This window comes from Cibotium barometz, chromosome 50 (genome assembly GCF_041138505.1).
Source record: "Cibotium barometz isolate CiBa-2024 chromosome 50, ASM4113850v1, whole genome shotgun sequence".
Taxonomy (NCBI): Eukaryota; Viridiplantae; Streptophyta; class Polypodiopsida; order Cyatheales; family Cibotiaceae; genus Cibotium; species Cibotium barometz.
In genome coordinates this window covers 19,772,705-19,795,369 of record NC_141095.1, presented here as the reverse complement: position 1 = coordinate 19,795,369, position 22,665 = coordinate 19,772,705, and the positions used below count along the sequence as shown (strand labels likewise).

Below are 22,665 nucleotides of genomic sequence, written 5' to 3'. Positions count from 1 at the left end.
GTTTTGATGCGATGTGCAGATGTCACAAAACGAGATGTAGCAAATCACTTTGATAGAATCACTAAAACAAGTTGTTTGTAAAAATCGACCTCCGATCCTCCAACTTTCTTCTCCGGAGCACTAAAACTTGATGCAAAACATCGAGTTTTGTGGTAGAGTTGATGTTTTGCATCAACACTTTGATGCAAAACATCGAGTTGTGTAAAAAAGTTGATGTTTTGCATCAACTCGATGCAAAACATCAACTTTTAGTCTAAAGGTTGATGTTTTGCATAACGTTGATACAAAACATCAAGTATGCATATAAAATTGATGTTTTACATCACGTTGATGCAAAATATCAAATTTTCATAAAAGTTGATGTTTTGTATCAAGTTGATGAAAAACATCAACTCTGTGACCAGACAAGTTCTTACCCAACATTAAGATTGGCCGTAAATAATGTAGTTAAAACATCCTTACCATGTGTAGTAACCAGCAGGATTCGAACCTAAGTCCGTGCCTGATATTTTATAAAAAAGTATTTTGGAAAGTTTTAAACTTTTGTTTCTTAAAGTGAGCTTTTTCATGCTTTCTAAACTCATTTAATACCTAAAATTACCATTTAAGTCCTTTTTGTCACATCTTCTTTAGAAGTGAGTGTGTAATCATTTTTCAAAATTAGACAACTTTTAAATAGCTTATTCATGATATTTTAAAATTCATCTGTATGTAACGAACTCTTTTTAAAAAAGTATATATTATCAATTAAGAAATTGTTATACTCAAGAGCTTAAAAATGGATTTTAATACTACTCTCATCAAGTACTCTCATCAAGAGCCAAAATAGGGTTTTGTAATTAAGATAATAACTGTATCAAGATAACGCTTTTGTAATATAATAATATAAATAGTTTTTATAGTTGCACTCTGTAGCACATCCTCAATCATGCTAACATGGCAGATAACCCAAGGAGTCTAAGCTTCAAGCGTACACATAGAAGAAAAAAAAATGTATTTGTGGATAGTGAAGAAGAGGATGCCTCGTCTACCTTCTCAAGGAAAGGCACATCAACTAGTGATGGTGTAGCAATGATTATGAGGAACCATAACTATGCAATAAGCTATAAGTTTAGAAAATAGCTTCTTTTTATAGTTGTATCATTTTTTAAATGGATTGAAGATGGAAATAATAAATATTGTCTCCATTTTGATATGGTTTTTGAAAACTTATTGTTAGATTTTCAATTATAATCTCAAAAAGTAAACATGTCAATTTTTGTAAGAAACGTGTAAAGTGCCCAAAATATTATCATTTTTTGGCAGTGTTGTACACATGCATAGACCACTTTTTAAAAAGAGGTAAAAAACTGAACTTTTTTGATGGTATCTTTGAAAGATGCCAAATGTTTCTCATTTTCAGAAAATATTACCTATTTTGTCTGCAATAGTGTTCTAATTTGTGGGTATTCCATTGTTTTTGTAGAGAGCAATACCTGAGCCTCCCCATTGAAGCTAGCTTGTAGATTGGACACCACTTTAGCTCACATGTTATGCACATTTTTGGAATCGTATAGATCTTTTTTTCACCTATTTTAGGCATGTATAGTTTGCTTGCATATGTGGCAACTTTTTTGTATACAACATTTATCGTATAAGGATTGATATTCAACAATTGGTAACAATGCTGTTGGAAGAGAATGACTCAAACACAAGAGCTTGCAGCCAAGGAAGTGCAGAGGAGATAGAGAAGAGTGAGAGTGAGAGAGAGAGAGAGAGAGAACTCACACAATGCTCAAGAATATCTTGATTGTCTTGATGAGGCTAAAGGGAGACCTCGTATTTATAGTGATACAAGGGTAAAGTTAGGGTTAGGTCTAATATGGGCGGGCGCCCAACTTATGGGGCGCCCGGCGGACCAAATACAAAGAATGCCGTTACAAGGCCCAAATGGGAGCCAAATGTACAAGTAAATATATGGCCGCGAAGCTCTCGAAAAGAGCTACGTGATGATCAAGGTCCGGAGGCGAAACTGGGACTTTATACCCAACAACCTCCCACTTAAAGGGCCAGTGAAGCTCCTCTAAGTGAAGCTATGTAACTCCCACCCGCTGTAGACACATATCAAGCTGTGCTTTTGGCAAACTTTTGGTGAGAGCATCTGCAGGGTTCTCATGAGTGCCAATCTTGACCAAACTGACCAAACCATCATCTAGCACCTGTCTGATGAAGTGGTACCGTACATCAATGTGTTTGGTACGAGCATGAAACATGGCATTCTTAGCCAGGTATATGGCACTCTGGCTATCACAACCAAGGACCGGAGCCCTCTCTGGCAATCCAAACTCTGTGACAAGGCGTGCTAACCAAATGGCCTCCTTAGAAGCCTCTGTGACGGAGATGTACTCGGCCTCAGTAGTAGAAAGTGCTACTATCCTCTGGAGTCTAGAGCACCAAGAAACAGCACCACCTGCAAGAGTATAGATGTACCCACTAGTAGACTTGCGGGTATCAGAATCACCTGCCATGTCTGAATCACAATAACCCTGCACCTCAAGTGGACCTTTACCATACATAAGGCATTTCTTCTGTGTCCCCTTCAAGTACCTCAAAATAGACTTTATAGCATCCCAATGTGCTTTGCCCGGGTTGGACATAAAACGACTGACTACTCCCACTGAATGAGCAATGTCTGGCCGTGTAGCAACCATAGCATACATAAGAGATCCACAAGCAGAAGCATAAGGGATCCCACGCATAGTACTGGCTGCATCATCATCTTTTGGGCAATCATCCTTGGATAGTTTAACATAGGGCTGCAATGGAGCACCCAAAGGCTTAGAATCAGCCATGTTAAATCTATCAAGGACTTTCTGGATATACTTCTCTTGCGAGAGGAAAAGCAACTTCTGTGCTCTGTCCCGTCTAATCCGAAGACCCAAAATATGTTCAGCTGAACCCAAGTCCTTCATAGCAAAAGCTGACTTCAGCTGGTCCTTAAGAGCTTCCAAAACGCTCTTATTCTTCCCGGCAAGAAGCATGTCATCAACATACAGCACAAGTATCACTGGGCTGCCATCTGCATCAGTTTTAGTATACAAGCAATGATCTGCATGGCTACGATTTAACTTTTGGTTAAGCATGAAAGCATCAAACTTTTTGTACCACTGCCTCGGGGCTTGTTTCAGCCCATAGAGACTACGCTTCAGCTTACAAACTAGATGTTCTTTGCCAGGAATGACAAAGCCTTCAGGCTGCTTCATATACAGCTCTTCATCTAAATCACCATGTAAGAAAGCTGTCTTTACATCCATCTGATATAGTTCTAAATCCAAAACAGCAGTGAGAGCAAACAAAACACGAAGGGTGGTCATTTTGACCACAGGAGAGAAGACCTCCTGAAAATCAATCCCTTCCTTCTGAGCATAGCCCTTAGTAACAAGGCGGGCTTTATACTTAGGCTGGCCGTCAACTGTCTTGACTTTGTACACCCACTTGTTAGGAATAGCCTTCCTTCCTTTGGGCAACTCAACCAAGTCCCAAGTGTCATTTGCATGTAGAGACTTAATCTCCTCCTGCATAGCATGCTCCCACTTGTTTCGGAGTTCACAAGACTTAGCCTCTTTGAAAGTAAGAGGCTCACCCTCATCTGTAAGCAAAACATGTTGCAAAGAGGGATCAAAACGCTGAGGTTCCCTCCGAAAACGAGTAGACCTCCGTACCCAATGATCATTGGCTGGTTGGGGGTCAATATCGGGAGGAATCATAATTTCAGCATCAAAAGGCTGCGGGTTTTCACGAACAGCCTGATTTTCAGCATATAGGGGTTGCTGCCCTACACCTCCAGGAGCATGAAGCGGCTGTCCAACCTCTTCTGGCTCAAATATCACGGACTCATTATGTTCAGCCCTTTGTGAAGCATCCTGGGGCTCATTTTCAGCATCAATGGGTGGCTGCCCTTGCTGAAATTTGACCTTTTTCTGATCACCATGAGAGGCACAAACATTACGGAGCAGCTTTGCCTCATAAAATACAACATCCCGGCTGCGAACCACTTTGTTGGTTGATGGCAACCACACACGGTAGCCCATCTCACCTTCATCACCGTAGCCAACGAAGGTGCCCTTCTCGGACTTAGCATCAAGCTTGTTCCGGTCTTCCTTGCGGATATGCACATATGCATCACAACCAAAGATGCGTAAGTGGTCATATGAGGACGGTTTGCCAGACCAAACCTCCTCAGGGATTCCACCTTTCAAAGCTGTGTGTGGAGATCGATTGCAAACATGAACTGCAGTTTTCAAGGCTTCTCCCCACAAATCCTGAGAGAGATTAGCTGTGGACAGTATGCATCGAATTCTTTCACACAGTGTACGATTATACCTTTCAGCCACACCATTTGAAGAGGGGCTATAAGGGGGTGTAAGTTCCCTCTTAATGCCATTATCATCACAAAATTTCTGAAATTTAGTACTAACAAACTCACCCCCATTGTCAGTGCGTAAGCATTTAATCTTCACTCCAGTTTGAGTATGAACAAATGCATAAAACTTTTGAAATGCAGCAAAAGCATCATCCTTAGATTTCAACAAAGTGATCCATACTTTTCGTGAGTGATCATCCACAAAAGACACAAAGTACTTTGAACCACCTTTAGATTTAATGGGCATGCTGCATACGTCAGAGTGGACCAAGTCCAACTTTTCAGCCGTGCGAGAGGCACGAGAGGAGTAAGAACTCCTATTCTGTTTCCCATACAAGCAATCATTACAAAAATCAAGCTTGCTTCCTTTTGCATCAAACTTGTTCAAGGAGGACAAAATGGAGAGACCCTTTTGGCTCATGTGGCCAAGTCTCTTATGCCAAAGCTCCATGTGGGAGCGTACCTCTGCAAAAGCAATAAACTTACCAGACAAAGCCTGACCATGAAGGCTATATAATGTTCCTTTCTTGCATCCTTTTGTAATCAGCCTTGTGCCTTTGGTCAATTTCCATGTGCCATTTCCAAATATGGCCGTGTATCCCAAGGCATCAAGCTGGCCCACAGACAGGAGACTGGTTTTCAAACCAGGCACATACCTCACATTTGGCAACACAAACTCACTACCATCCTGCAAAGTCAAATTCACGGTGCCCATACCTTCAATATTGCAAGCATGATCATTCCCCAAGAACACCTTTCCTCGGGAGCCTGCAGTGAAAGTTGCAAAACACTCCTTGATAGGAGTTACATGAAAAGAGGCACCCGTGTCAATAATCCAAGTCTGTGAAAGCATATCAGATTCATACATCAAGGCATGAATAGCATCTGGTTCTGTGACATGCAAGTTATGAACATCAAGAGCATTAGCAAAAAAAACACATAGCACATCATCTGAGTCAGACAGTTCCTCTATGACAACACCAGAGGCCACATTGGCCTTGCTCTTGTCCTTTTCGAACTCTTCTGCTTTGCTGGAATTACTCTCTTTTTCCTTCTTTTTGTCATTTGAATGACTGGATTTCTTCTTCCGGTCTTGCTCCATCTTGTAAAACTTGCAATCTGGCTTCTTGTGGCCTTTACGACCACACTGGTAGCAAGTAACATCAGACTGCTGGCCCTTGCTCTTGCTTCTACCCTTTGAATTGGTAGTAGTATTTCCCCGCTTGGTCGTCCTCCCTCGTGAGACATTTGCAGAACCGCTAGTCTCTGAGGTCTTCCTCCGGATATCTTCATTGAGAATAGCACCCCTGACTCCATCAAAAGTTAGGTTGGGATTTGTCCCAAGTGACACCACAAGTGTCTCCCAAGAGTCAGGCAAAGTAGTGAGCAAAAAGATAGCTTTCAACTTATCATCAAAAGCAGGCAATCCAGAATCCTGCATCTGATTAAGCACCCCTGTGAAAGCAGTAATATGCTCTATTGCATTCTTAGAATCATCAAGTTGCATATTCATGAGTTTCCTGATGAGATGTACCTGGTTCACTGGCGTGGTGATCTCATAGGTGCTTCTCAGCTTCTCCCAGACGGCATAGGCTGTTGTCAGCCCTTTGAGGTCAACAAGAACCTCATCAGCAACAACAGCCATCTGGAGATAGGCAACGGCCTTTCTGTTCAGGACTCCCCATTCATCATCTGTCATAGCAGCGGGTTTGAACTACTCAAGTGCAGTATCACATTCCCGCAGATAGAAGATATTCTGAATCCTCACCTTCCAAAGATCAAACCCAGTGCCTGCAAACTTCTTAATCTCTAGTAGACCCTTAAGATCACTTGTAGACGCCATGACTTATCAAACTGACACTTCAGAAAGTAAGCAATAGCAAGATGATATGTACCAGATACGGGTTGACAGTAGGATGCTCGTAGATTGATGAAACAACTTCAAGTGAAGAAGACGGCGGAAGAGAATCACCGGATGTCGATGTAAACCCGAGGGGCAGCCGGAGATCCTGCAAAAGAGGACCGGGGCAGCTCTATTTTTGATGCTGAAGTGAATCCGGGGAAGTATGTTGCTGTCTTTGGGGGCTGCTCGTAGTTCCTGGCTGCTGGAGGCAGCGTCGGCTGTCGCTAGTGGCCGTGGAGCTGCTGGCTGCAGCCCGGACTGCTTGCTGGTGGCCGTGGGGCTGCTGGCTGCAGCCCTAGCTGCTGGTGGTGGTCGTGGGACTGCTGGCAGCAGCGTTGGCTGCTGCTGATGGCAACCGTACAGGAGGCAGCCGTACAGCAGGAAGAGGACAGAACAGCAAACGCTGCTGATTGCAGCAGCACAGCAGCAGAAACGCAGCAAAGGGGGCAGCAAGGGAGAGGAAAACTCAGCAGAAGGGCAGCGTAGAGTGGAGCAGAAAACGCAGGAGAGGGGAAGAGCAAGAAAAAAAAACGCAAAACAGTCTCCTGCGTTAAAAAAAAGAGAGCAGCACTCTAAAAAAAAAAACGCACCATCTTGATGATAGAAGGGAGGTGTTTGACGCGAAAAACGCAGACGATCCCGTAGTCAAGTGGTGGAAGACACCTCTAACTCCATAGCTTCTGCATACAGCTTCCCTCCATAGCTCTGATACCAGTTGTTGGAAGAGAATGACTCAAACACAAGAGCTTGCAGCCAAGGAAGTGCAGAGGAGATAGAGAAGAGTGAGAGTGAGAGAGAGAGAGAGAACTCACACAATGCTCAAGAATATCTTGATTGTCTTGATGAGGCTAAAGGGAGACCTCGTATTTATAGTGATACAAGGGTAAAGTTAGGGTTAGGTCTAATATGGGCGGGCGCCCAACTTATGGGGCGCCCGGCGGACCAAATACAAAGAATGCCGTTACAAGGCCCAAATGGGAGCCAAATGTACAAGTAAATATATGGCCGCGAAGCTCTCGAAAAGAGCTACGTGATGATCAAGGTCCGGAGGCGAAACTGGGACTTTATACCCAACAACAATGCATCTTTGTGGTTTGATATCTAGTATTGAAACTTGATTTTGTATCAATGCATCTCTGTTTGCCTTAATTATTTAAGTTTGTGTAAATCTTCAATGCAATAAAGTCTTGACATATGTGGCATAATGCTGTATCCAGGTACCTAGAGGCACCATTATCCAGGTACCTAGAGGCATAATGCTGTATCTAGGTACCTAGAGGCACCATAATGCTATATCCAGGTACCTAGAGGCACCATTATGCAAAAAACATTTATTCTTGCATCCATCAGAAAAATCATCAGAACGATAGTCGAAATTTGTTTGTGTCCGTCAAAATTTATGGCGAGAAATTACCTATGTTCGTTGCTATATGTGTCGCACAATAAACATTGGTATATACGTCGAAATGAGCATCATAAACGATTCATTTTCGACGTTTATTTTGACATTTATTGTGACATCGATTTCGACGCTTGTTTGGACGATGTTTCTAACGATTTTATAGAAGCGATGCTTTTTTCGACGTACATATAAACGATCATAAATTTTACAAGAAATTCTTTTTCGTCACAAGAAACGTCGGTATTTGCTTGTCTTGTATTGAATTATCAACCAATCAAAAGTTTTCAAAAGTTCTAAAATTTTCAACTCTCCTACAAATTGCATAGAGGTAGCTCCTATGCATATCTCAACAAATCAGAAATCATATGATTCCACCCCAAAAATTCTTCTTTTTGCCTTGACAGCAAATTTCAACAAAAAAGTAGATAAAACATGACTCAAGATTCTTCTACAAAATTTCATGACTCTTTTAAAGTCTTCTTCAACACATTATTACTTAGATTATTTCGGCACCAAGGAGTTATTTTGCGAGTTATCTTCTATGTTGGACACATTTCATGGGAAATATTCTCGAGTTTTTTAAAAACTTCTAGAACCATAGCTTTTTGTTGACTATTCAACATCAACAAAATTATTTCTACCACTTATCTTTTGACATACAAGCTTTACTTCAAATGTTTTACCAACTTCTCAAATTCTCTCTCTCTCTCTCTCTCTCTCTCTCTCTCTCTCTGAGCTCTCCATCTTTGTGCCATTACACAAGATTAAATTATTAGTTTGTGTAAGGATGGTAAAAACTCTGTGATTCCAAGTATTTCTATAAGGTAATAAATCAAAATAGTAATTTTGATTTTTTCAAGCAAAAATACACCCCCTTCATAAAATATTAGGATAGAGGGGCCAAACACCCTTGACGACGTTAGTGTGAATAGGTACATATGGATGGGTTGACACCCTTGAAAAATATAATGGTAGAGGGACTATTGATAGCCTCACCCTCACTTTATTCTACGCAGCCTCCAATATTTGAAACACCACACTCCAAAAGTAGAACCAAAATGTAATGATGTTGCAACACAATGCAAAATCCGTCATACTAGTGGCCCTCTATTGGAATAATATTCCCTTTCTAGGTAAGATTATCAAGGTAATTCGCTCTAGTAGCTATCCATGCTATTTTTGTGCCATGTTTTAGAAACGATATGCCCTTAATCTTTTTCTTGCCTTTATTGAGAGGAATTGGTACTAAAATTGCGCGCCATCACTTCCTGTATTATACCCAAGAGGCTACGCCCTTAATCGAGGGGATGCCTTAGATTATTCGTTAGGTGTCACTAAAAGCCCTTAATCGAGTGGTTTTAAAAAATGAGTAGAGGAGCATGTTTATTCGAGGGGCTGACTTGGATTTCGTTAGGTGTCACTACTAAAAGCCATGTTTCATTTTACGGCCACCGTAAATTCGATGGCAGCTTTAAATGTAACCTTGTCATTCTATAACTTTGCCCCAATAATTTTACCTAGCCCTGAATTTACAGGTTCAAATTTTTGAAGTTTACTTATAAAACCGATTAATCTATGCATTTTTTCAATAAAAACTGGTTGGGCTTGAAGGTCATCCTTTTTTTCACTGGTTAAAAAGAAAGTTGATTTTTGACACCGGCCCAACGATATTTAGTGGGTCATTATAATGTTAATAAGTCTCCCTCTGAATGCAAGAAGTGAGCATGTGTGGGTCCTATGGCCAAGTGAGAGGAAGCGGCCAAGAAGGCAACAAGAGTTTGAGTGAAAATGTCCGACATCTTCTTTGACATATTGAGCAGGATGACAGCACGGGTGACGACCTCGGATACTGATAGTTTGCAGCTCTATAAGACTAGCGCGCGCGCATTCCCCACACACACACACACACACACACACGATAACACAGAGAAGAGAGAAGGAAAACCCAGCTTGTGGACAGAGAGAGAGAGAGAGAGCGCTCTGAACCCACGCTTGCGGAGACGACGATGGGGTTTGCGCTGCCCGAGATCTGTTACCGAGATGTAGTGCTTTCGCTGCTGGTGGTGCTGGGCGCCCCCCTTGTTTACACGCTGTGGACGAGCGTGGTGGTAGGCATGTGGTGGCGGCCTCGGCGCATCAGGCGGGTGTTTGAAGCGCAGGGGGTGAAGTGCATGCCCGGCCGCTTCCTGTATGGCAACCTCCCAGAGTTTGTGGCCATCGGCAGAGATGCCCGCTCCCTCCCCATGCCTCATCTCTCCCATGACATCGCCCCCCGCATCCTGCCCCACTACTACAACTGGTCCAAAACATACGGTAAGCTTCATTTTCTTTTCACTTGATCAGATAGATATTACTCTCGGTTGTCACCCTGCCCAACTCGTAAATAGGGCATGCAACCATCTTAACAATGGGTGGAGAGTCTCATCTTGTCATTTTTTTCCTCTAGTTCCTGGTCATCCTTGAGAATGGCTACCCTCTTGACTACCTTGTTTCTTCTTCTTTTGCTCCTTGACCTTGTAGGGTTTACTCTCAGTTGGTTGCTTCTTCTCATTTGCTTGTTTATTGACGGCTTGCTGTCTTGTTATATGGCTTCATCATTGCTCACCATCACTGGGGGCTCACTCAGTCCAACCCCCATCTACTGATTGATATTGTTCACTGAATAACTTCCAATTATTACAAGTCCACAATGTTAGATATGGATAGGAATCTCATCGCTTCAAGACCTCATGAAATAGGGGGATGTTTGACAGTCCAAAGTTGTGTCCATAGCTCAATGTTCCTATAATCCACACACCCCTCAGCTCTAGCCTCTACACACACACACACACACACACACACACACACACACACACATGCACATACACAGTTTTCTTATGTTGCTGGTTTGCTATCATGACAGGTGAGCTCTTTGTGCATTGGTTTGGTTCTGAAGCTCGACTCATCCTAACAGAACCTGACCAGGCCAAGGAAATATTGTCCAACAAATTTGGGCATTATCAGAAGAATCGTGCAAGGCCTGATACTAGAGACTTGGGGGGAAATGGGCTGCTGGCTTTGGAGGGCGAGAAGTGGGCTCAACATCGACGCATCATGAACCCAGCCTTCTTTCTTGAGAAACTGAAGGTAGCCTCAACTTCTAATATATGCAGCAAGTTCTGTGATAGCGATAAGATTCATGTCGTCTGCCATGATATGTGACACATAACATTTTCCATAGCTTGGGACACATAACGTATGCCATTATACATGACACATAGCATGTGACATTACACATATGAAATGAAATTATCTGATTTATATCACTTGTGTTTTGAGGGTGACTGGAGTGCAACATTGTGAATACCTTTTCATGCAAGGGTTTATTGAGACTAACATCATGGTTGGGATCATGTACACTAGTCCATGGCTCCTACAATGGCCGGGTGTACGGTTGCAATGATGGAAAAATGGGAAGCCCGAGTGGAGAAAGAAGAGGAGATTAATGTTCATGCAGACTTTAGAGCTCTGACAGCTGATATTATTGCTCACACTGCATTTGGGAGCAGCTTCACAGAAGGCAAGCAAGTGTTTGAAATGCAGCATGAGCAGCAGATCCTCTTAGACGAGGTCAATCGCACTGTATATATCCCTGGATCAAGGTGAGAAGCTGAGAGCAGAATTAATGGCTTTCCAGTTCTCAATGTCCAGAATGTTCTAAACATATGCTTTTTGACCTTTCTTTGAGGCAGATTTCTCCCAACTGCGCGAAATCGGTACCGCTGGAAGCTCCGCAATAGAATTGCCAAGGTCCTTGGCCAGCTCATTGAAAAGCGCCTGGAGTCCTCTGATATTGGTCGTGAAGACATGTATGGCAACGATTTGCTTGGCCTGATGATGGCTGCTAACAGGGGAGAGCTCCAGGGAAACCAGAAGAACCTGAGTATGGGGATCGGTGAAATCGTTGATGAGTGCAAGACCTTCTTCTTTGCAGGGCATGAGACGACATCAACGTTGCTGACTTGGACATTTCTACTGCTTGCAAGCAGTCCGGAATGGCAAGAGCGTGTTAGGGAGGAGGTGCATGCGGTGTGCGGGACAACAGAGCTACCGACAGCCGAGTCGGTAAACCATCTGAAATTGGTAAGTGGCAGATGATCAGCCTAGTTGACCGTGGCTTGAAAAACAAGAAAAACTGAGAATGTAATGGCTAACAAAGCATCTTTGCTTGCAGGCAGGTATGGTGCTGAATGAGGCACTGAGATTGTACCCTCCAGTAGTGGCCATGCTTAGGAAAGCAGGCACTGATATGAAGCTGGGGAAGATCGAAGTCCCAGCAGGGACGACGTTGGTAGTGCCAATACTTGCTTGGCACCATGACCAGCGGTATTGGGGTCCGGATGCTGACGAGTTTCGTCCTGAGAGGTTTGGGGGGGGTGTTGCCAAGGCAAGTGCAGTGGCTGGGGCTTTTATGCCATTCTCCATGGGGCCACGCAGCTGCATAGGGCAGACATTTGCCATGCTCGAGGCCAAAGTGGTGCTTTCCTCCATCTTGCAACGTTACAGTTTCTGCGTCTCCCGTAACTACCGCCATGCCCCCACCACTGTCTTCACCATACAGCCCCAATTTGGAATGCCGTTGATCTTTGAAAAGCTCTAAAAATCAACATATGAGTGCAAACTTTATAATAATAATAGAACTATTCTGTCGAAGGTTACATACCATCTTGGATCTATGAACCAGAATGCGAAACACCTGGGGTATAGTGTAATCTTGCATTTGTGAAAATATACGAAGAAGTAATCAATGAAGGGGTCAAGGCCCGACGCCCACAAGCAAAAGTGAAGAAGAAAAAGATTGTTGTATTTCTCTATCAAACTATTAAATCTCTAATAGATCCGGCTAAATGTTAATATCATGATGTAATCAATTATAGCACGTAGCTTAGGATGCAACTAGGGTGAAGCACAACACTGTACTAAAAATTGCCGGGAAAAATGTTTTCATGCATTTCACATTTCATCTCATGCATATGCATTAGCAAACTCCTAAATCCTCTTGATTTTCCATTTGAGAAAATGGGGGGAATGTAGGAATGTCCGCCTGTGAGTGTGAACGGTTGTTGCCACCCGGTAGATCTCAAATGTGTCATGCAACATCATGCAAGATCTATATATGTAACTCCTCATACGATAATAAAAAACATGCTAGTTTCCCTATATCCCGTCTCTACATTTATGGCGGTACAACATGTGCACTACATATTTAGGGAGTCTCCTACAAAACTCTTATAGTCGAACAAGTCACACCTTCGTCCTCAAGTGGAGTAGGGCTTTGTATCCCTATGCAGATTGAGAAGAGCCAGACTAGAATCATCCAAGTGCCGTATGACCCAATCAAATGGCCCAAGCCATACACAACTTGTGCATTTAAGTGGTGATTGAGAAGAGCAAGACTAGAATCATCCAAGTGTCATATGACCCAAGCAAAAGGCCAAAAGTCTTACACAACTGGATGTATTACATGTTGGTTGCTTTTACTTTTGGAATTCGACTTTATAGTCATTGTGAGAGGAAGGATCGTAACATGATGCAAGATAGACTCAATTATGTTATATTATTATGCTACTGATTATTTCACTAAATGGGCAAAGGCTAGAGCCTCTGGGATAGTTGACTCTCATAAATTTATGTATGAGTAAGTCATTTTGTTACGTACCTCATAGCAGCTAATGGGGAGCTCGACCGGCCTCTGAGACCATCCACTAGAGTGTGGGTGCCCAGCGAGCCGGGGTTTAGGGGAGAGGGCGCTCGAGCGTCGTCTTGCGGGCGATCGGACATGTGTGGGCATGTTGGCCACTATGTATGTTCGGCTGTGGGGATCCCTATCCTCATTCTTTCAATGGATGAGTGGTGAACAAGAGCTCCTTCTCCTCTGTGTTTGACGCGTTGTTGCTGTGCTAGTGTAACATTGGTATTAGAGCCTGCGTGTGAACCGGGGCCAAGCCCATGCTAAGGTTAGTGAACCATTGAAGAAAAGGGGACCTTATCTAGATAGGGAGCAGGTCGACTACGTGTGGAGTAGAAGAAATCGCCATAGCCATAGCCCTCTTTTACTCTTCTCTTGTTTACTTTTGCTCTTCTTCCAACCATTGCATAGGAGCAAGTAAAGGAAAACACCATCTTATCTGCATACCTCTCGATTGTCTGGAGAGGAGCCACCATAGCTGTAAACGCTCTGCATCGTTTTTGTTTGGGCTTTCATGGGCACAAGTGTGCTCACAGTGCACCAACGGTGCAACTCGGCAGCACAACCAACGACTGGCAGCTCGCCCATGCAAGATCGAGTCCTTGAGAGAAGGTTCAAGCAACAAGAGCCCGACAGAGCAAAGCGCACCAGCAGAAGGAAGCAAGGGGTGGTTGTCACCTTATCTCTCCCTCTCTCTCCTGTATGCGTAGAAGCGAGGAATCTTTATCCCATGCGTGGATAGTCACCTGCAACAACAACAAAGGGGGGGTCATGAAGCTTGAACGACACTGGGCATGAACCTCTGAGCAAAACAACAACCAAAGATTTCTCGCGCTCTCTCCCTCTCTTGTGCGTTGCCATTCGACAGGTGGAAGGCGTTGGTGTACCACCTTGGCTACGCAAGGAAGCGGAAATGTTGGCATTAGCAGCAAGTTTTGGACGTACCACCATCTCTCTCTCTCTCTCATATCGATGAGACCGCGTCTCTCTCTCTCTCAATAGCAGCAAGTTTTGGGCGTACCACCATCTCTCTCTCTCATTAGTAGCAAGTTTTGGACGTACCACCATCTCTCTCTCTCTCTCTCTCTCATATGGATGAGACCGTGTCTCCAGCACTCATAGACCAAGATGACACAATCTCCTTTCGGTTCCTGGATGTTCCCATTGACATAGTTGTTGATGTTTCCTTGTCTATAGATGACCCCCTAGATCCATCCGCAATGACGGACATCATGGAGTTAGTGGACAAGAAGCCCTTACAAGCTGATGACACTAACTGTAAGAATTAATTCAAGGATGATCTTCTCGATGATGAGGATGCCTATGGAGATGATACTCGTCCCATGGATGTGGAGTTAGAGGCAGAGATGCATATCTCGAGGGATTCCATAGCATAGTTGTTTGCAAGGACTAACGCATTGGAGAGAAAATAGATTGAGATTTTTTCCATGCTTAGGAGTAATCATGCCCGTTTGGACTCTAGTCGTGCTACTCTCGTAGGGAGTGTTGTTGCATGTTGAGATCTGCATAGAAGAGGGTGCATTTTTCTTCTATCGAGAGGACATAGTGCCTCGAGTAGGATCGTGGGCCGGAGTGCCACTCCAACATAAAGCAAGCATAGACGCGCTGCATAGACGTGCAAGTTACGAGAGCGTCTATACTCACATCTATAAACGTGTCTATAAGCGTCTCTACTTTCTTTGAAACTAGACGCTCTTGTAGATGCATAAGTTACGTTTGCGTCTATAGTCGCATTTATAAACGCGTCTAGTTCCTTTGAAATTAGACGCGCTTATAGACGCGAGCATAGACGCGATTATAGATGCAGTCTGCAATAATTTTCTATGTAGTTGCAATTGTGGACCTTGCAAAGAAAAATAGAATCTTCAATCCCCAAAAACATCATATGCTGAACTATGTGCATCAGATTTTGATAATATGCATAATTTTTTGGTGCATTTATATACAAATGAATCTCTAGAAAGCATAATTGCAAGAATAAATATGCTAATGAAAGAGAAAAGAAATAGGTATAAATCGAGGAATGTGGTGAAAGGGATGGATACATGCAAAGGCTTAGGTATATCAAGTAATGCCATGAAAAACAATCCAAAGAACAATGATTCAATCCCCACATCTTTTTATCAAAATGAAGTTTTTAAAAAAAAATCTTGAACCTCTATGAAAAGCAGTCCAAAGGTGAATGATTAAGTAATGCGATGAAAAGCAACATATCACAATAAATCTATACATGTAATCGCAAAAAGGCATGAATCTATACATGTAATCTCAAAAAGGCATGAATCTATACATCTTGAACCTCCATGATATAATCTATACATGTAATCTCAAAAAGGCATGAATCTATACATGTAATCTCAAAAAGGCAATCTATACCAAAAGAAAGACCATAGCCATAATAAAAGTACATTGAAAGAACTAGAGTTCAACCTTATCTTCAATGAGGTCAACCATTGCTAAAGTATCTATCTCAATGTCTATGCTTATATCCAAATCTACAAAGAGATCCATCCCACTACTAGCCAATTGATACCGACAAGTAGAGGATGGTCCAATAACACAATCATCATCTCCAATGGCACGATCATCATCAATGTTTTCCAAGCTATCTCCCTCCATAGTTGAGTTGACATGCTCCTCCATGTGCTCAATGTGGGTGAATGTATTATAAATGGCTCTTGAACATGGTGAGATTGGGATTATATGCCACCATCTCTTATTTGTCAATTATTGATACACAACCTATTCAAGCACACAAGTACATTATACAAAAAATTATATCTTTACTATCTGTAAATGCATATATTGTAATTACCAATAATTATATATACTTGTTCACAATGTTGTGGTAGCACTAGAGTCCCATCCTTTCCTTGCCAAAACTTTGTAGAATCAATGGTTACAAAGCCACTTGCATGACACTTGATTGTTGCATTAGGACCTCTTTCCAGCACCACATCCTTAAACCACTTGACATCCAAAATATATACAAAGAAGCTTCAAAAGTCAAACTCAATGATATTTTAGATTAATCCACAATAATCATCCATGGCTCTATTGGCTCCCTCAAAGCTTGCAATTACCCCACAATCTTGGGTGTTCCTCTTCTCATCAATACTCTGTGTGCAAAAATGTTTACCCTCCGACCACAAAGCATTAAACATTGTGCACTCTACCAAGACAAAAAAAAATTATAAATACCTCAAAAAAATATTCTCAAGTTTAGCATACTAAAATATGATTGAGAACACAAGTGTGTTTACCTTTTTGAAGCATCCTCGGGTATACTCCCACTACTCCAATGTGATATGCATGTTTTCATCTTGCGCCACTCTCTCCATCTCCTCATGTAGCCAATCTACATCAAGATCCTTGGGAAGTGATCGTAGGTGCTCAGGGTATGGCACACTACGTCCATGGCGCTTACGGAATTCTGACCTTCCACTTTGTCTTCTTGCCTTTTCATCCTCATACTTTGCCACCCATCTTTTGAGTCACATCACTATTAAGCACACAACAGGTATTAAACTTACTATGCATCTCTGTATCCATGACTTTGGTCTTTCCCTTTCCTTGAGGAACATGAGAGGTCATCCTTAAGTCTTCTTCATTGCTCCATAAGTGAGGGAGAGAGGGATCCATTTCAGCAAGGTAGTTTGAGATATAAACAAGTGAAATTTGTACCAACTAACCCTCAATCATACTACCTTCTGGCTTTGCATTTTGCCTTACAAAATCCTTCAAGGTCTTCATGAAACACTCAAGAAAGAACATCCATCGAGCATGCACAGTGCCACATATGGCAATCTGATCAATTAAATGAACCATAAGATATAGTTGGCTTGTGAGAATTGACCGTGGGAATGTCTCCTCCACCAAACAAACCACCTCCACCGCCATGACCCTTGCATAGTCAAGTATACATGGATCGATTTCCTTTGAGCTCACATATCTACAATGCGAAACAATAAACAAATCATTTTGAGAAAAACGTGTGTAGAAAATTGACAAGGATGAGGGTTTGGGGTACAAACCTCACAAGCTCCCCCATCTTATAAATCGTCTCTCACACTTTGTGGGATGCACAATTGGAAATGCTTTTAGGAAGAATAAACTATAAACATTTATACACCATGATTAGATACATCATGATTGAACAAGTTAAATATGTACAACTTCAATGTTTCACTTACTTGAAGCATCTTGTGCCAATTGTGGGACTTCAAGCCATATACTTGCTTAACACCTCTCTTCTTTGTCTTTGTGAAGGCACCTTTTAAACACCTCATGCACCCCGTTGGAGTACCGAATGTAGTAATGGCATCTTTCACCAGCTTCTCCTCCTTCTTTTTCAATATCCAAGGTGCTTGTGGTAGAATTGTCTTCCCATTTGGTCTCTCTCATGGCCAAGCTCTTTGCATCCTCTCTATGCTTTGTAAATCCTCTCTTACAAGAATCAAGGAGTCCTGTGTTCCTCTCAAGTGCTCCCAAATGTTAGATGCGACATTCTTGAAGATGTGCATTGGATCAAGAAGATGAATGATTTTGAGGCTCGTCCAATATGGTAGGCGAAAGAAGATAGAGTACCTTATCAAATAACAACAAATATTAAGAGGATTATCTTTTCATCCAAAGCTTGTATTGGAATTCTATGTCAAAGATATATTACCTATTCATGCCGGGGGAGGAGAACTTTCTACTCCATTCCATAATGCCTTCCAATCTCCCATGCTTAGTGGATGTGGAGGGACTCCCATCCAAGAATGAATAAATTTGGGATGATGATGAGGGAGAAATCGATGATGATTCTCATATATCACTTTCTTCAAGCTCTCTGGCCTAGATGCCACCAATGATGGACCACAAATAGGACATGCATGGTATCCAGATGTGAAGAGACCTAAACAACATAGACATTCAAGCATGTTAAAAAACAATACAATGATAATAAAGAATCATCATGAATAGAAACCCATTTGACTCACCTGAACACTCGCCACCATAACCTGGAAAGTCGTGCATCGTCCACATCAAGATGGCCTTCAAGAGAAAGTCTCGTGAAGATGGAGGACGACATATGTCATGCACATGGATACCTCTACAAAGTATCTCAAGCTCATCAATCAAGGGCTCAAGATATATATCCATATTCTTTACCTTATGTTTCCCGGGAATGAGGAGGGGTAACATGACATGTCCTTTGTTTATTGCCATGGATGGAGGAATGTTGTAATTCACCACTACCACTGGACATATACTATATGAGGTGCTCTTGATTCCAAAAGGATTAATACCATCCATACCCAATCTAAGTCTCAAACGTCTAGGCTCTTCCTTTCAACTTGGCCACATTTCCTCGATGTGCTTCCATGTAGGAGTGTCTATGGGAATTCTCATCTTTCCATCATTGGATCGATGAGAGGAATGCCATGACATGAGCTTTGCAATAGATTTGCACTTGAACATGTGTTGGATGCGAGGAATGATGGAAAAATGTCGCAACACCTTACGCAGCACATGTAGACCTTTAAGGTCCTCTCGATATCTTGGCTCGCCACCACAAATAGGACACTCTTGAGCCGCCGCATGTATCCCACCGAAGAGAACACAATCATTGATACATGCATGGATGCGGGTATAATCCAAGCCTCCAAGAGATGTCACAAAGCGCCTTGCTTGGTTTCTTGAGGTTGGCAATTTATTCTCCTTTGGAAGCATCTTCGACAAAATCCTATCGAAAAAACAATGAAATACATTATTATAGAAAATAATTTCTTTTTATATATCTATAATGGAAGTAGACAATTTATGAAAGTAGAAAACTCACTTGAGAAGTGCATTCAAACTTGCATTGCTCCATCCATAGATTGTTTACGAGTTGAGCAACTCGAGAGCAGCGCGTAGAATGGAATATATGCATCTCTCAAAAAGTGAGGTCGAAGCTGCATTATAAAGCTGATCAATTTCCATGGCTTTTTCATTACTACGCTCATTGGAAAATAGAGCACGTACCATATCTTCTAAAACCTCCTCCTCCAACATCTCATGAGGAAAGGGTGATGGGCTTATATCTCCATCATTCCACCACTTCTACGTTTTGTAAAGCCTCTGCTATTTCTCTACGATGCTTGGCCTCTTGACGTGGCCTGTGAGTTAACATAGAAGGGTGCGGCGCATTATTCTACACATGAGTATTTCAATGTGGTGAGAATACTAATTCTTAATTAAATTTTTACAATATAAGCAAAGTATACTTACCATTGACCCCGTCGGTTCCCATTTTCCATACATTGAAATGTGATTCATCGTAATGCTATGTTGTTGACGCATACATCCTCAACAACGATCACACATACATTGTATTTTTTGTTGCAACCAACGATCTAGATTTTGAACACGAAGGGACTCATCATCACTAGAAGAACTGATTGATGAAGACATCCTGCATATTCAAAAAAAGAATAAATAATTTTCATCTTTCTATGTGTGTTTAAAAACTATTCTGTTTCGTGTCTATTAGTGCATCCATAAATGCATCTGTACACGCGTCTAAATGCACATCTATAAACGTGTCTACTCTGCATAATAGATGCATATACAGATGTGTTTATAGATGCGCATTACGAAAAGGACCGAAAATTAAATCCGAGAGTGTTTTGCCAGTATTTTGACAAAACGCACCTCTTCCCCAAAAAGTATCCCGTCCTTTTTCTAATCCTCTCACCCTCTCAAGCTTCTAACCCTATCTCACCCTCTCAAGCCTCTGTCACCCTCTCAATCTTCATCACCAGGCTACAAATCTACTTTACAAAAGACTGTGGAATAAGAGTTTACCTTGGTACATACCTTAAGGTTGTGTGTCTCTTTCTCTTCTTCTTCTTCTTGCTCCTTTTCTTCTTGTTCTTGCTCTTGCTCTTGCTCTTACTCTTGCTCTTGCTCTTGCTCTTTCTCTTCTTCTTGAACCCTATTTTTCTTTTGTAAAAGACAATCAAGAGTTTATATAGCTCACTTTTTTTTGTTGTTGCTATTTTATAGATTTTTACCTCAAAAATCACAAATAACCAAGGTAGGCCTCTTGGTTTGTTTATTATATTTTCTTAATATTTGATTACTAATGTTTTGTATGTATGAATTACTAATCTTCTTAATATTTTCTTGGTTTGTATGTATGCATTACTAATCTTTTGCTCACCCTTTTGTTGGTTTTGTAGGTCCTCTAATCCTCTCATTCAACATCACGAAAAAGAGGTAAGTGATTTTGTATCTTTCCTCTATTATTATTGCATCCTTGGGTGCTGGGGTTTTTCTTTGTAGGTTTACCCATCAGCTTTATGCATAATGCTCATGCATGCTTTATGCATAATGCTCATGCATGCTTTATGCATAATGCCTCATGCTTAAGGCCTTATGCTTAAGCTTTATGCTTTATGCATAATGCTCATGCATGCTTTATGCATAAGGCCTCATGCTTAAGGCCTTATGCTTAAGCTTTATGCTTTACGCATAAGCCTTATACCTTATGCTTTAAGCTTTATGCATAAGCCTTATGCATAAGCTTTATGCTTTATGCTTAAGGCCTTATTCTTAAGGCCTTATGCTTAAGCTTTATGCCTTATGCATAAGCTTTATGCCTTATGCTTTAAGCTTTATGCATAAGGCTCATGCATAGCTTTATGCATAAGGCCTCATGCAGCATAGCTTTATGCATAAGACCTCATGCATAGCTTTATGCATAAGCCTCATGCATAAGCTTTATGCTTTATGCTTAAGGCCTTATGCTTAAGCTTTATGCCTTATGCTTTAAGCTTTATGCATAAGACTTATTATGCATAAGCTTTATGCTTTATGCTTAAGGCCTTATGCTTAAGCTTTATGCTTTATGCATAAGTTTTATGCCTTATGAATAAGCCTTATGCATAATATTTATGCCTTATACTTTAAGCTTTATGCATAAGCCTCATGTTAAGCTTTAAGGCCTCATGCATAGCTTTATGCATAAGCCTCATGTTAAGCTTTAAGGCCTCATGCAAAGGCATTAAGCATGAGACCTTATGCATAGCTTTATGCATGAGGCCTTATGCATAGTTTTATGCATGAGGCCTCATGCATAAAACTATGCATAAGGCCTCATGCATAAAGCTATGCATAAGGTCTCATGCTTAATGCCTTACGCATAGTGCTTTATGCATAAGCCTTATGCATAGTTTTATGCATGAGCCTCATGCATAGTTTTATGCATGAGGCCTTATGCATAAAGCTTTATGCATAAGGACTCATGCATAAAACTATGCATAAGGCCTCATGCTTAAGGCCTTATGCATAGTGCTTTATGCATAAGCCTCATGCATAAGCTTTATCCATAGTGCTTTATGCTTAAGGCCTTATGCATAGTGCTTTATGCTTAAGGCCTCATGCTTTTTAAGGCCTTATGCATAGTTCTTTATACATAAGGCCTAATGCATAATGCTTTATGCAAGGCGTAAACAGCTTGCATAACGCATATTACCGAGAATGAGATGATTCCCGGCTTGCATAACGACTTACATGATTTCTTAATATTTGTTTTTTTTTGTGTTTTGAAGAATGAGATGATTCCCGGGGTCAATAGACTTAAAGAGCTGGGAAGTCTTTATTTCATAATATTTTTTTAATATTTTCTTTGTTTGTATAGATGTGGCCTGGGTCCTCGTCCTCTTGTCCCACAGACCCATAGGTTGAGTCTCAACGATAGTTTGCTAGGGAGGTAGAGGGCATATTTGTCTATACTCCCACCCCCGAGCAGTTGGTAGCCTATGTAGCAGACACCCCTTTTACCATCAGGTCTGACAGAGTCCCTTGCTAAGCACTTTACCCTTGCTAGGCACTTCACGTGCCTTAACATTCACCCCTCATCCGTTAGCCCCAGTTAGTGCTTTAGGAGATGTGACACCTCACAGTCATCTCATGGCTCTCATGAGAGTGGCAGTCCTCGTCGTCGTAGAGGGAGGGTAGTCGTGGAGATAGTGGCAGTCGTACCTCATGCTGCACTAGCACTAAGAGTGGAGGCAGAGGAGATAGAGGAGATAGAGGATGCCTAGGGCAGTGCTTTGGGGTGGGGATAGTTCTTCAGAGTCACCACCACATTATGGTGATATATCATATTATGATATCACAGATGTGGGCGGCATAGTTGATGACTCTCGTGGGAAGGAGATGGTAAACTACTTGTG

General features: G+C 41.8%; 1 protein-coding gene across 1 annotated transcript; it reads left to right on the top strand.

The window, feature by feature from the left end:
• Positions 1-9,606: 9,606 nt before the first annotated feature.
• Positions 9,607-12,610, top strand: LOC147609905 (cytochrome P450 734A1-like). The gene is made up of 5 exons (XM_086787150.1): positions 9,607-10,020; positions 10,610-10,833; positions 11,110-11,348; positions 11,439-11,829; positions 11,921-12,610. Exons 1-5 carry the CDS (start codon positions 9,714-9,716, stop codon positions 12,344-12,346), a joined length of 1,587 nt encoding a protein of 528 aa, XP_086643276.1. The 5' UTR covers positions 9,607-9,713; the 3' UTR covers positions 12,347-12,610.
• The last annotated feature ends 10,055 nt before the right edge of the window (positions 12,611-22,665 follow it).

What these genes read in the sequence shown, in the direction of transcription:
- LOC147609905 (XM_086787150.1), top strand. Translation starts at nt 9,714, where the DNA reads ATGGGGTTTGCGCTGCCCGAGATCTGTTACCGAGATGTAGTGCTTTCG. An exon ending in TCTTTCTTGAGAAACTGAAG is followed by an intron (nt 10,834 to 11,109) that starts GTAGCCTCAACT and finishes CATGTACACTAG; the next exon opens with TCCATGGCTCCTACAATGGC. An exon ending in GTATATATCCCTGGATCAAG is followed by an intron (nt 11,349 to 11,438) that starts GTGAGAAGCTGA and finishes TCTTTGAGGCAG; the next exon opens with ATTTCTCCCAACTGCGCGAA.